This window comes from Cyrtonyx montezumae, unplaced genomic scaffold (assembly GCF_038088225.1).
Source record: "Cyrtonyx montezumae isolate F1298 unplaced genomic scaffold, pur_monq_1.0 scaffold_58, whole genome shotgun sequence".
Lineage (NCBI taxonomy): Eukaryota > Metazoa > Chordata > Aves > Galliformes > Odontophoridae > Cyrtonyx > Cyrtonyx montezumae.
Genome location: NW_027072065.1, coordinates 195,742 through 207,996, shown reverse-complemented (window position 1 = coordinate 207,996; position 12,255 = coordinate 195,742). Strand labels below are relative to the sequence as shown.

Genomic DNA, 12,255 nt, shown 5'->3' with positions numbered 1-12,255 from the left:
GGCGCCAGGACGCTGCTTGGGCCCGGCAGCTCCCAGAGCATCCCCATCCTTCGGGGCCGGATCCCCACAGGGCACCACACGGTCTGTGGGGCAGGTGGCATATGTAGGGCACGCAGCTGCCAGCCCCCTCCCCCGTCCCCTCTGTGGGTGTCTGGGGACGTTTGGGAACAGTCGCAGGCTAAATCCTGCTCTTCTGCACCGCTGGGAGAGCAAGGCGACCCCTCAACCCGCAGGCCTTAATCTGCTGCTTGATTACAAACCGTCGCCACATCTGCTGCAAGAGGGCTGGCAGACGCCGCTTAAATCCTTCCCGCTGCAGCTGTGGGCGCCGGGTGCTGGGTCGTGTCTGAGCGGGGGGCTGCCCCACGGGCTGCTCACCCCACACAGCACTCACTCTGTGCATCACCCCCCGTGCAGTGAGCCCCCCAACGCGCTTCTCTCCCGGTGTGCCCCCGCTCCTCTCCTGCATGCCGAGAGCGCTGGGAGCCGCGCAGCGCCGGGGCGGCCCCGCGCGCGTCGGCGGGGACAGGGACGGACACCCCGGGGCCGCTCGGGAGTTGCGGGGCGGGGAGCGGGGGGGGGCTCTGCGCCTTCCCCCGTCGCCGCCCGTCCCGGGGCCGCCCCACCGCCACCGCCCCGTGGGCGGAGCCGCCGGTCCCGCTCCGCCGCGCGGCTGCAGCACCGGGAGCGGCGGCGCCGAGGGCGCTCGGGGCGCTCCAGCAATGGGCGTTCGCCGCCTCCTCGGGCTCCTGATCGCCGCTTGCGCCGCTCTCCTCGGGCCCGGCCCCGGCTGCCTCGCACGTAAGTGGGGCCGCAGTCCCGGGAGCCGCCGCTCCGCACTGCGGGACGGAGCCGCATTGCCCGGAGCCCGGCGGCCCCCGACCGCCCCCCTCCCCTCGAGCCGCCCCCTCCGGCCGCGCTCCCCACTTCCCCCGGACATCCCCCGGCGCCCCGCTCCGCGCTTTTCCCAAGGTCACCCCCGGCTATGGGCGTCCCGGCGTCCCCCCCCCGCCGCCCCGCCCGGGGCCGCCACCGCCGCAGCCCCCGCGCCCGTGCGGGGCCCCGCCCGCAGTCTCCGGTGACCCCGCACCGGGAGCCCGCGGGCGCGCGGGGCATCACTCTCCGTGCTTCGCATCCCGTCCTCCCCCGGCCCGCATCCTGAGCATCCCGGGCCGGGAGGAGACAGCTCCGCGCGCCTCCGTCAGGACCACGGGCAGCGGCTGCGGCTGCGGCAGGGAGGGCGGGGGGGGCGGGGGGGGCCGGGGCCCGGCGCCTGCAGCTCGGCGGGGCCGGGGGAAGGGGTGGGGGATGCTCGGGGTGACGGGGGCGATGGAGGCGCGGTGCTGACGGTGGAGCTGTGCGGGCGGTGGGCTCAGTGCGGCTGCGCCCGACGCTCCGGAGCTCCTCCGGGACAGCGCCCCGGGGTCGGCCCGGCACAGCCGTGCGGTGGGCTCGGGGACCCCGACCCCGCCACGTCCTCCTCTGCGGAATGCCGCCTTCCCTGAAGGTCTGCGCCCTTCTGCCTCCGCCCCACGCGGGGGCTCCGGGCCCGGCGGCTGCCCCGGGCCGGGGTGGGAGGGGGACAAGGCGGGGCGGGCGGGGTCTCCCCGGCCCTCACGGCACTGCGGAGGCTGCGGTGCGGCGCCGGGACCCGCAGAGGTGCGTCAGCTCCCGCTGCAGTGGGAGCGCAGGGGCGGGCGCGGGCCCCGGCCAGGGGCGCTGAGCGGTGGCTGCAGACCCGTCCCCAGAAGCGGGGACAGCGGGAGGGGCCGACGGCAGCACCGCCCCAACGCAGAAGCGCTGGGTCACGGTGCGGGGCTCGGCGGCTGCGGGCAGCGCGGGGCTGCGTTCATCGCCCCGCAGATCCATCACCTCTCCTCCGTCGCCCCCCGCCTCCCATTACGTGCGTGGGGAACTGCTCCCCCACGCATCCATCTCCCGTGTGGCCGTCAGTGTGCGGTGCTGCGCGGGGTGGGACGCCGCACCCAGCGTCTCGTTCCCCGCAGGGCCCTGTTACGATGAGTTGGTTGGATCCCTCTACTCCTCGTCCATCGGCGCCTCCTCCCGATACAACATCTTCTACTCTGCAAGCTTCGCCCGGCTGCACAGTGAGCGCTCCCACCACGGGGTCGGGAACAGCATGTGGGGACACCACCCTCGGGGTGTGGGGGCTGTGGGGATGTCCCCCCGTGACGTTTACCCCTCAGAATCCCCTTGGTGTGCAGGGAGCTCCCCCCGCGGGTACTGGGCTGGCAGTGGCCGTGTTGGGGCTGCAGGGTCCCACTGAGCATCCCTCCCCCTACTCCTGCAGGCACCAGCGGGTGGTCCCCCGACCCCCGTGACAAGCAGCCCTGGCTGCAAATCGACCTGATGCAGAAGCACAGGATCAATGCAGTGGCCACGCAGGGGACCTTCAACACGTATGACTGGCTGACGCGCTACATCGTGCTCTACGGGGACCACCCCACCAGCTGGAAGCCCTTCTTCCAGCAGGGCAGCAACTGGGTAGGCACTGCCCCTCTCCCTGCGGGGTGGGGGTCCCGGGTGGTGCAGGGAGTTGCTCCCGGCTGAGCTGCCCCTTTATCACCAGACTTTCTTTGGGAATGTGAATGAGAGTGGGGTGGTGCGACATGACCTGCACTTCCCCATCCTTGCCCGCTACGTTCGCATCATCCCAGTGGCCTGGAACCCACGAGGGAAGATCGGGCTGCGTCTGGGCCTCTATGGCTGCCCCTACCGTGAGTACTGACCCGGGGGTTCCCACATGGGGAGGGACCCAGCCCCGCAGCCCCAGCCCCACAGCCGCACAGCACTGGGTGAGTGCCAGAGCTGCAGCCTGGCTCTGGCACGTGCCAAAGCCCTTTTCCAGTTCAAGCACTCTGCAATCATTAGAGATGATAGAAACCTCCCTTGGTGGTCAGGACAGTCAGAGCTATGTGCTCCCCAGCGTCGGGGTGCCCACTGCTGCAGGGGAATGATGCTGCTCTGCCTCGCTCCCAGGATCCCACGTGCTCTACTTCGATGGGGATGATGCAATCTCCTACCGCTTCCGGGCCAAGAAGATCAGCACCATGGAAGATGATATCTCCTTCAACTTCAAGACAGTGGAGCAGGATGGTGTGCTGATGCATGGGGAGGGCTCGCAGGGCGACTACATCACGGTGGAGCTCAAGCAAGCCCAACTACTCCTGCACATCAGCTTAGGTGAGCCGGGGCTGGTGGGAACAACAGATGGGGCTGATGGGGGGAACACGGGGTGACTGTGTGCCCTCCCCAGGCAGCAGCCCACTGCACGCCACCGAGGGCCACACGACGGTGGCTGTGGGCAGCCTCCTGGACGACCAACACTGGCACTCACTGCACATCGAGCGCTACGGCCACCACGTCAACCTGACGCTGGACGGCGAGGTGAAGCGCTTCCGCTGCCACGGCACCTTCGATCACCTCGACCTTGAAACCGAGGTGGGTGTGCAAGCAGGGGTCCGCCAGGCTGCCGGCTCTGTGCTGCGTCAGCGTGAGGCTGAGCCCCCCACTCTACCTCCCAGATCTTCTTTGGAGGGGTGATCGATCAGGACAAGCAGCACCTCACCTACCGGCAAAACTTCCGTGGCTGCGTGGAGAACATAATCTTCAACGGGGTCAACATCGCTGACCTGGCCCGGCACCGGAGATCCAACATCCGCTTTGAGGTCCGGCCCCACAGGCCCCAGCGGGGGCAGGGATCCCATCCCCTTCCCTGAGTGTCCCTGTCACAGAGTGACCCCTTCCCTAGAGCCTTGTCCCTGCTGTGGGTGACCCCTTTCCCAGGGCCATGCTCCCCTTGCACTGGGGTGATGTGATGCTGGCGGCTGCTGCACTCAGCCAAGCGGTCCCACATCGACTGCACGAGGTCACCTCTGGCCCGGGGCATCCATCCAGCAGTGCCAGGCAACGAGATCGAGCGGCGGCCACTGGGGCCATGGGGGCGGGGGGGTGGGTCTCCCTGCTGCGGGAGCATCTCACCCTTCATCACCTCCCATGGTCACCCCCAGGGCAACGTGGGCCACTACTGCCAGGACCAGGTGAACACGCCCATCACGTTTGCCGGCATCAACAACTACGTGCAGGTGACAGGCATCCCCCGCAGGAACCGTCTGTCTGTCAGCTTTCGCTTCCGCTCCTGGGATACAGCTGGGCTGCTGCTCTACACCAGCTTCGCTGACCGCCTGGGCTCACTGGAGATGGTGCTGAGCGAGGGCCAGGTCAACGTCTCCATTGCCCAGCCCGGCAAGAAGAAGCTGGAGTTCGCTGCAGGTGGGCTGGGGGCTGCTGAGGGGCTGGGGGCCACTTCAATGCCCGTGCCCCCCCACAAGCACTCACCTCTCTCCACACAGGACATCGCCTGAACGATGGCTTCTGGCACTCAGTGCAGCTGGTGGCACGGGAGGGCTCGGCCGTGGTTACCATTGATGATGACGATGGTGCTGAGTTTCGGGTGGCTCACCCCTTCCAGCTGCGCACCGGCAGCCAGTACTTCTTTGGAGGTGGGTGTGGGGTGGGTGCACCGTGGGGGCACGCAGTGCCCGGGCTCTGCTAACACCCTGCACCTTGCAGGCTGCCCCAAGCCCGCCTCCATCACTGGCTGCCGCTCCAACCAGACGGCGTTCCACGGCTGCCTGCAGATGCTGAGTGTGGACATGCAGCCCGTGGACCTGGAGATGCTGGTGCAGCTCCGCCTGGGGAAGTACGCCGATGTCTTCTTCAATGTCTGTGGCATAACAGACAGGTATGGCTCGGGCAGAGGGCCGGAGGTGCAGGCAGGGGGTGGAGGTGCAGGCAGGGCTGGGACCCACCCCCTCTGTCCCCAGGTGCACCCCCAACCTGTGCGAGCATGACAGCCGCTGCGTGCAGTCCTGGGATGACTTCATGTGCATCTGTGACCTGACAGGCTACAAGGGAGAGACCTGCCACAAATGTGAGCGTGGGGCAGGAGGACAGAGTGGCACTGTGGCTCTCTCCAGGACCACGGCGCCATCTTCATCCCTCCTCATGCCCCTCTCCCAGCCCTTTACAAAGAGTCCTGTGATGCATACCGGGTCAGCGGGAAGACCTCGGGGAACTACACTATCGACCCCGATGGCAGCGGACCACTGAAGCCCTTCACGGTGTACTGCGACATCCGAGGTGGGCGCAGTGGGGCGGGGAGAGATGTGGGGCTGCCCTCAGGGAGTGGACCCCTCCACATGCCTGGATCTGGAGCAGGATGGAGGGAACCTCCTGACAGCTCTGCTCTGCAGAGGACCGTGCGTGGACCATCATCCGGCACAATCGGCACTATGCCACGCGGGTCACGGGCTCCAGCGTGGACCACCCCTACCTGGGCGAAGTGGAGTACTGGAACGCCTCCTGGGCCGAGGTCTCGGCGTTGGCCAATGCCTCTGAGTACTGCGAACAGCGTATTGAGTTCCACTGCTACAGCTCTCGCCTGCTCAACACCCCCTGTGAGCACCAGGAGGGAGCGGGGCCGTGCGTGGGGCCGTGCCACAGGGCCACGTCCTCATCCCACCCCTGTACCTCCAGCCGGGCTGCCCTACAGCTTCTGGATGGGCCGAAACAACGAGCGGCACTACTACTGGGGCGGCTCGCGGCCGGGCATCCAGCGCTGCGCCTGCGGGCTGGACAAGAACTGCGCCGACCCCCAGTACTTCTGCAACTGTGACGCCGACCACGCACTGTGGTGAGCGCCAGGCAGAGGCTGTGGGCATGGGGAGGGCGCAGGCTGGGGGGTCCAGAAGGATGGAGGACCCCTGTATCACCCCTCTGATGCGATCCATTTGCAGGCGGATGGACAAGGGTCTGCTGACCTTCGTGGACCACCTGCCTGTCACGCAGGTGGTGGTGGGAGATACCAACCGCTCTGGATCTGAAGCGCAGTTCCTGTTGGGGCCCCTGCGGTGCTACGGAGACCGTGAGTGATCAGAGCTGTGTTGGGTCCATGCCCTTTGGGTCCGTGCCCACCTCCCACCCTGTCCTGCTCCTCACAGGAAACACCTGGAACACCGTCTCCTTCAACAGAGGTGCGGCCCTGCTCTTCCCCACCTTCCAAGCCAACCACAGCCTGGACATCTCCTTCTATTTCAAGACCACCGCCCCGTCTGGTGTCTTCCTGGAAAACCCTGGCACCCAAAACTACATCCGCGTGGAGCTTAACAGTATGGGTGGGGTGTGGGGCACAGAGGGCAGCAGGGTGCGGTGCCCCTGCTGACCACCGTGTCCCCTCAGCCACCAGGGATGTGGTGTTCGCCTACGACATCGGAAACGGGCACGAGAACCTGACGGTTCACTCAGCAGTGCCCTGGAATGACGATGAGTGGCACCAGGTGAAGGTGGAGCTCAACGTGAAGCTGGCCCGGCTGCGGGTGGACAGACTGCCCTGGGTGGTGCGGACGGCCCCACCGCAGAGCTTCGTCCGCCTGGAGTTCGACAGACCCCTCTATGTCGGTGAGAGCCCCCGCCGTGCCCCGTGACCCCGCGTCCCCGCAGCGCGCGGGGGCTGAGTCCTGGTCCCCCCGCAGGGTCAGCGGAGCACAAGATGCGTCCATTCCTGGGGTGTCTGCGGGCGCTGCGGATGAACGGCGTGACGCTGAACCTGGAGGGCAAGGCCAACGAGACGGAGGGTGTGCAGGTGAACTGCACCGGCCACTGCCAGGACCCGCCGGTGCCCTGCCAGAACAGCGGGCTCTGTGTCGAGCGTTACAGCCACTACAGCTGCAACTGCAGCGTCTCTGCCTTCGATGGGCCCTTCTGCAACTACGGTGAGCAGTTCGGTGCTGTGGGCACAGCAGGGAGACCCTGCACGGGGCTGGGCTCAGGGAGAGGAGCTCCCATCACCCTGTGGGTGCCCTGCAGACATCGGTGGGTACTTTGAGGAAGGTGCCTGGGTGCGGTACAACATCCTGCCCATGTCGCTGTACGCTGCCCGCGAGTTTGCCAACATAGTCAGCAGCCCCTGGCAGCCCCTGCCCGGCTACAACCTCACAAACGAGGAGGTCAGCTTCAGCTTCAGCACCACCTCGGCGCCTGCTGTGCTGCTCTACGTCAGCTCCTTCGTGAAGGACTACATGGCCGTTCTCATCAAGGACGACGGTGAGGGCTCAGGGGGCTCCTCCCCCCGGTGCTGAGGACCAGCCCTGCAGCCTTCACTCACTCTGCCTGCAGGGAGCCTGCAGCTGCGCTACCAGTTGGGCACCAGCCCCTACGTCTTTGCCCTCACCACCAAGCCAGTGACAGATGGGAGACCCCACCACGTCAACATCACCCGCTGGCACCGCACGCTGTACACACAGGTACAGGGCCGGGGTAACCCCAGGTGGTGGGAGGTGCACAAAGCTAGGGGGCTGATGCTATGTGCTCGCCCCCTAGGTGGATTATCTGCCTGTCATGGAGCAGCAGTTCTCCCTGTTTGTGGATAGCAAGTTGGACTCACCCAAGAACCTGTACTTGGGGCGTGTGATGGGTGAGCTGGGTCCTGCCGCCAGCACCAGCATCCCTCGTCCCAGCACGGCCCCCAGTGGTGATAAGATATCTCCTTTTGTGCCCCCACAGAGACCGGCGTGATTGACCCCGAGATCCAGCGCTACAACACACCTGGATTCTCAGGCTGCCTCTCAGGGGTGAAGTTTAACAGCATTGTCCCCCTCAAAGCCATCTTCCGTCCCACTAGCATTGTGCGACCTTACAGTGTGCAGGGGGAGGTGGTGGAGTCCAGCTGTGCCTCCATGCTGCCCCTCACCACCATCCTCATCCCGCCCGAGATGGACCCTTGGTACATGGGCACAGGTAGGATCCCCCCCAGAGCACGGGATGCTGCTCACTGAGGCAGAGGTGATGCTCGGCACAAACCCCACAGCCTCAACTCAAGTCCCACTTTATCCCTGCAGAGTTCCCCCACGTGCACGACGATGGCTGGGTCGGGATCATCATCGGGTGTAAGTGAGATGCCCGGCAGGGCCCCTGAGCTGTGCCACACGTTGTCCCCCATCCTTACCCTGAATCCCTCACTGTCCCCTTCCCTGCAGTCGTGACATTCCTGCTGCTGCTGCTTGGGGGCCTGCTGGTGCTGCTCTACTTCTACTACCACCGCTACAAGGGCTCCTACCACACCAATGAGCCCAAGGCCATCCAGGACTACGGCAGCGCCGTCAAACCGCTGTCAGTGCGCAAAGACCAGAACCTGCCCCAGATCCTGGAGGAGCCAAAAGGGGACTAAGTGGGAGACCGGGGGGTGGGATGGGCTCGTGGCACCCCGCGGCCCCCGGGGCTGCCTGGAGACGAGCAAGCATCGCGGGACCAAAGGGCCGAGCACACCTGAACTGCCAGCACCGCCGAGCCGCCCGCTCCCACCTGCGCCCGGAGCGCGGCCGCCGGCACCCTCGGCCCCACTGTGGCCCCTCTGCCACAGGCAGGCAGCTGTCCCCCCCCGCTGCCCTTCCACGGGGACCCCACGCCCGGCAGCCCCACACCGCGGGGGGAGCGCCCGGGCTGCCCCCAGCCCCCTCGCTGAATTCCCTGCTGCTTTACTGCTTAGCAAGAGCCACGAAGGAACCACGCAATACCGCCGCGGCGCAGCCGGGCTGCCCAGCAATACAGAGTGCGACGGCCGCCGCCGCCGTGCATGATGCCACTGCACTTTGCTGAAATGCTGCTTTCATACGATCAGGTACGGATCCTTTATACCATTTTTGTTGCTGGATATTCTACTACACTCTAAGTTTTTTATTCTGTCAGTTTGTATAAAAAACAAAACGGAACTTCACGTCAGGCGTCATATCCCAAGTGTCGTGGTCAGTGGTCTGTAGTTTGCTACTTCTCTGTAAGAAGTGCTCGTCCCGCATTACCGCCAGCCCAGGGAACTCTGTTCACGCGCTGTACTGTGGTCAGACAATGTTATAGAAATGCATTTATCTACCCAAAGGCCTAGCTCCACTGGGCACTTTATTTTTAAAAAACCTCTTTTGTTGAATGAGATGTGAAGATACCCCAATAAAGGCAGAATGATGGCGTTTGACACCTTGCAGCCTCCTGTTGGCAGCCTGGCACAGGGGCGGAGCTGCTCCTCTCGCCCCACTCGGTGCCCCCTGCAGCACCCACCCCCCAAGCACACCCCGCTCCTCCTCCGCAGCCCGACCCCATGGCTGAGGGGAGGGCTCCTGCTGCCTCGGGTAACACAGAGCAGAGAGCCCCAAGGGGATGTTCGTTACCGCTTTATTATGACAAAGGCTACAAGCCACATAAGTTTTAAAGTGCATTATAATTCACTGTCAACAAACCACAGACACAAGCCTGGCATAGTGCAGATACAGCCAAGGTGGCAGAGGACACTGAGCGGACAGTGGGGCTGGGACGAGCTGTGGGACGGAGGGCAAAGGAGTGGGACTGGGGTACAAGTGCTGCTCCACACAGACCCAAACCCTCAAGGCAGGACCGAGAGCAGGCGGGGCAGGACCTGTGCTGGGGAGGGCTCAGCTCCTGGCACAGACCCAGGGCGCTCTGCACTGGGAAACGTGGTACTGGGACGGGGCCATGCCCTGCATGGGAGCCTCGCAATTCCCAGAACAGCAGGGTAATGGGCCCCATCCTGGGCAAACACTGTCCTGCAGCACTGCTTCAGGCTGGCACAGGAATCCAGCAGTGTCCAGCACCAGGCCAGCTGGTGGCATATGTGGCTCCTATGGGACAGCTCCATCCTTCAGGCCCAGCCCCCTGCTCAGGGAAGCGCCAGCCAGCCATCCCCCCAGCCATCCCCCAGCCAGGCAGCCACCCTTTCTTCCAGGCTTCCCAGTCCCAGGCCTGAAGAAACATCCCTGCAAAGGCGCTGCTGAAGGACGGCAGTGGTGCTGGAGGTCTGTGGTCCCTCTGCATGAGGGCACCCTGGGCAGCGCACGGGGCTCAGCTGCCTGGCTGAGAAGGCTTAGTTTAAAGTGCTTTTTTCTTTCTCTTTTTGCATGGGGTGCTAATGCCAAACCTCACTTTGCCAAAGAACATCTCCCCCTTTATCCCCCAAGGCCAGCACCAGAATGGGAAACACCCAGAGAGCTTCCCCTCTGTCAACACACACAGCATGTACAAGTGCTGTGCTCTGCTCAAACCTCACCACTGTAACATTCAAGCAATTCTGTGCAATGAGAAAGGTTCTCAACTTGAGAGGACCCACTCTGCTGGCTCCTGAAGGGCCTGGTATGTCTCAAAGAGCCCATGTCTCTCTGATAGGGACCGTCCCTACGGAGGCTGGAAAACCAGCTTTGGTACTGTGTGACCAGGAAGTGCCTGCCTAGAGCATCGGCTTCCTGGTGGCAAAAGCCTGGCTGCCAGGCTGGATGCAGCCACTGCCAAGTAGGAGGGGGTTCCCCACACAGCCTCAGAGCTGCCCCAGCCCCAGAAGACCCAGGCAGCAGAGCAGCTGGAAAAAGGCAAGAAGCAGGCAGCCAATCCACAGCCTGCCACGAGAGCATGCTGCAGGCTGCAAGGGCTTCCTCTGGGTGCACGCTTCCTTGTGGGTTCCTCTCATGCAGCAGAACTCCTGCAACATCATCTCTAACCAGCTCAGTGGCTTCCCTGCCTGAATAGACTTCTGCATAGTGCTGCTCTTTCCATCCCAAGGAGCCACATGAGCCACATGCTGGTGGTCTCCATCCTCCAGCCAGCTGAGGCAGAAGGAAAACAGAGCCTCAGTGATATTGGCTGTGGAGCCCAGGGACGTGCAGGAGTGTGGCCACATCTCTATGGCTTCCAACGCTGTCACTGTCCTAACCAATGCAACAAAACAGGCAGCAAGAGGTAGCATGGGAGACCAGAGCTCATCCCAGACAGGGGTTGGAGAAGGATGCCAGCCCTGTCACCCTTCAGCTGTGCCCTCCAGGTCTCAGTGTACTTCACTCACTCTTGTCCTAGCAGTTGACAGAAAATGGAAAGAGACTGAGAACTGGTGACTGTCCCTCCTGCAACACAGCTCTTCGTCAAGCCCCAGCTGCTTGGTCCCTCCAGCCCAGGAGATTACCATCAGTGCAAGGTGCTGGAACCTGCCCCATCCTGGGGCTGGGCAGAGCTGCTGCCCTGGTGGCAGCCTCTCATGCTCCTGCCCTGAGTCTCTCTCCAGGTGTCTGAGTGGAAAGTAGCACTTGTGACACACACAACAAAGGGAACACGGGCAGCAGTCATGTCAGCGTGAAGCAACCATGGCATTGCTTACAAGGTGCAGCAGCAAGATGTGTGGGGACCACTTGGCACACAGCTTAGATGATATCAGTCTCCCTCTCTATGCCAACGTACTTCAGGGCATCTGCCTGGCTGTACCTATAAAACAGGAAAGCCACAGCTGCTGTAACAACCTCTGCACTCCTTGCAAATGTGCACACAGAACGGAGTTGAACCGTGCCCCACGGTCCCCAGCCAGCTGCTCCCTGTGTTACCGGTAATCAAAGAAGAGCTCCTCTCCTGCCTGGATGGCCCTCTTGGCAAAGATTCCTATTCGGTGGTCTCCATTCACCATCACAACTGCAACGAGAGAGAAAATATCAGAGATGTGCAACTGTAGCCCAGTCCCAAAAGTCACAGCGCACCTTCTTCAGCCCAGCCTGACTGCTGCCAGCTGCAGAGCCAAGGCTCCAGAACTGCTGCTCAGCAGGATGGAGTAACATCCTAGCCTGCTCCCTAGCAGTGATCTCCCTGCAAGGTCAGAGCCACAGCAGAGCTGAGCAGGGCCCTCGTAGGAATGTGATTCGCAGCTGTGAGGAGAGTTTGCCTATGTCTTTGATGTTCTGCAGCTGCTATGGACTCAGGGTGACTTAGGACCCCAGCAAACTTCCTGTGTTCCCAGAGCTGAGTAGGACCAGAGATCTTTCCTCCACCTTGAAAGGCCCATGTGAGGATAGCTCACCTTTGGCATAGCAATTGGGGTTCACGGAGTGGTTGGCAAAACGGATTTTATTTCCTTTGCGAGTGGCATCAACAACAAAATCTATTGAAATGAAAAAGAAGAAAATTCAGCAGTAAACACAAGATTTCTGCTCACATGATGCAGGAACTGAGACTAACTCCCACCAGGAAGCCCAAGCCTCTACCACCCCATGAACCCCATCATAAGTTACCATTGTTGAGGTTGAAGAGGAAACTTGACATGTACTTGTCATAGACCTTTCCTCGCCGGTCAGCCTCATCCTGTGAAATAAGCTGAAAAGGAGAATGCTTTGAGAGAGCCTCAATGCCTGCAGACATGGT

At 63.2% G+C, this 12,255-nt stretch overlaps 2 protein-coding genes across 5 annotated transcripts in view; one reads left to right on the top strand and one right to left on the bottom strand.

The window, feature by feature from the left end:
• The window catches only part of EZH1 (enhancer of zeste 1 polycomb repressive complex 2 subunit), a 53,215-nt gene that overhangs the window by 29,732 nt on the left and 11,228 nt on the right, over positions 1-12,255 (bottom strand). For 3 of the 4 annotated variants that reach the window (XM_065749135.1, XM_065749134.1, XM_065749136.1), the window contains 4 exons: positions 12,126-12,207; positions 11,915-11,995; positions 11,448-11,532; positions 9,184-11,331 (listed from right to left, as the gene is read on the bottom strand). In XM_065749135.1, coding sequence (XP_065605207.1) covers positions 11,271-11,331; positions 11,448-11,532; positions 11,915-11,995; positions 12,126-12,207 — 309 coding nt within the window. In that variant the 3' untranslated portion in view covers positions 9,184-11,270. Of the gene's footprint in view, positions 1-9,183; positions 11,332-11,447; positions 11,533-11,914; positions 11,996-12,125; positions 12,208-12,255 lie in introns of those variants that run through there. The other variant, XR_010622970.1, reaches the window with a different exon arrangement.
• CNTNAP1 (contactin associated protein 1) lies at positions 1,490-8,503 on the top strand. The gene is made up of 24 exons (XM_065749186.1): positions 1,490-1,571; positions 1,749-2,108; positions 2,312-2,505; positions 2,591-2,738; positions 3,001-3,204; positions 3,278-3,462; positions 3,546-3,689; positions 4,032-4,293; positions 4,374-4,523; positions 4,594-4,765; positions 4,848-4,954; positions 5,044-5,163; positions 5,277-5,480; positions 5,560-5,716; positions 5,820-5,947; positions 6,024-6,191; positions 6,262-6,480; positions 6,555-6,794; positions 6,889-7,125; positions 7,198-7,325; positions 7,402-7,495; positions 7,585-7,818; positions 7,920-7,967; positions 8,058-8,503. Exons 1-24 carry the CDS (start codon positions 1,490-1,492, stop codon positions 8,246-8,248), a joined length of 4,176 nt encoding a protein of 1,391 aa, XP_065605258.1. The 3' UTR covers positions 8,249-8,503.

Bases quoted from the DNA above. Each gene is read 5' to 3' on its own strand.
- CNTNAP1 (XM_065749186.1), top strand. From the start codon at position 1,490: ATGCCGCCTTCCCTGAAGGTCTGCGCCCTTCTGCCTCCGCCCCACGCG. The intron at 1,572-1,748 runs GTGGGAGGGGGA...ACCCGTCCCCAG, and splicing joins GGCGGCTGCCCCGGGCCGGG to AAGCGGGGACAGCGGGAGGG. The intron at 4,766-4,847 runs GTATGGCTCGGG...CTCTGTCCCCAG, and splicing joins GTCTGTGGCATAACAGACAG to GTGCACCCCCAACCTGTGCG.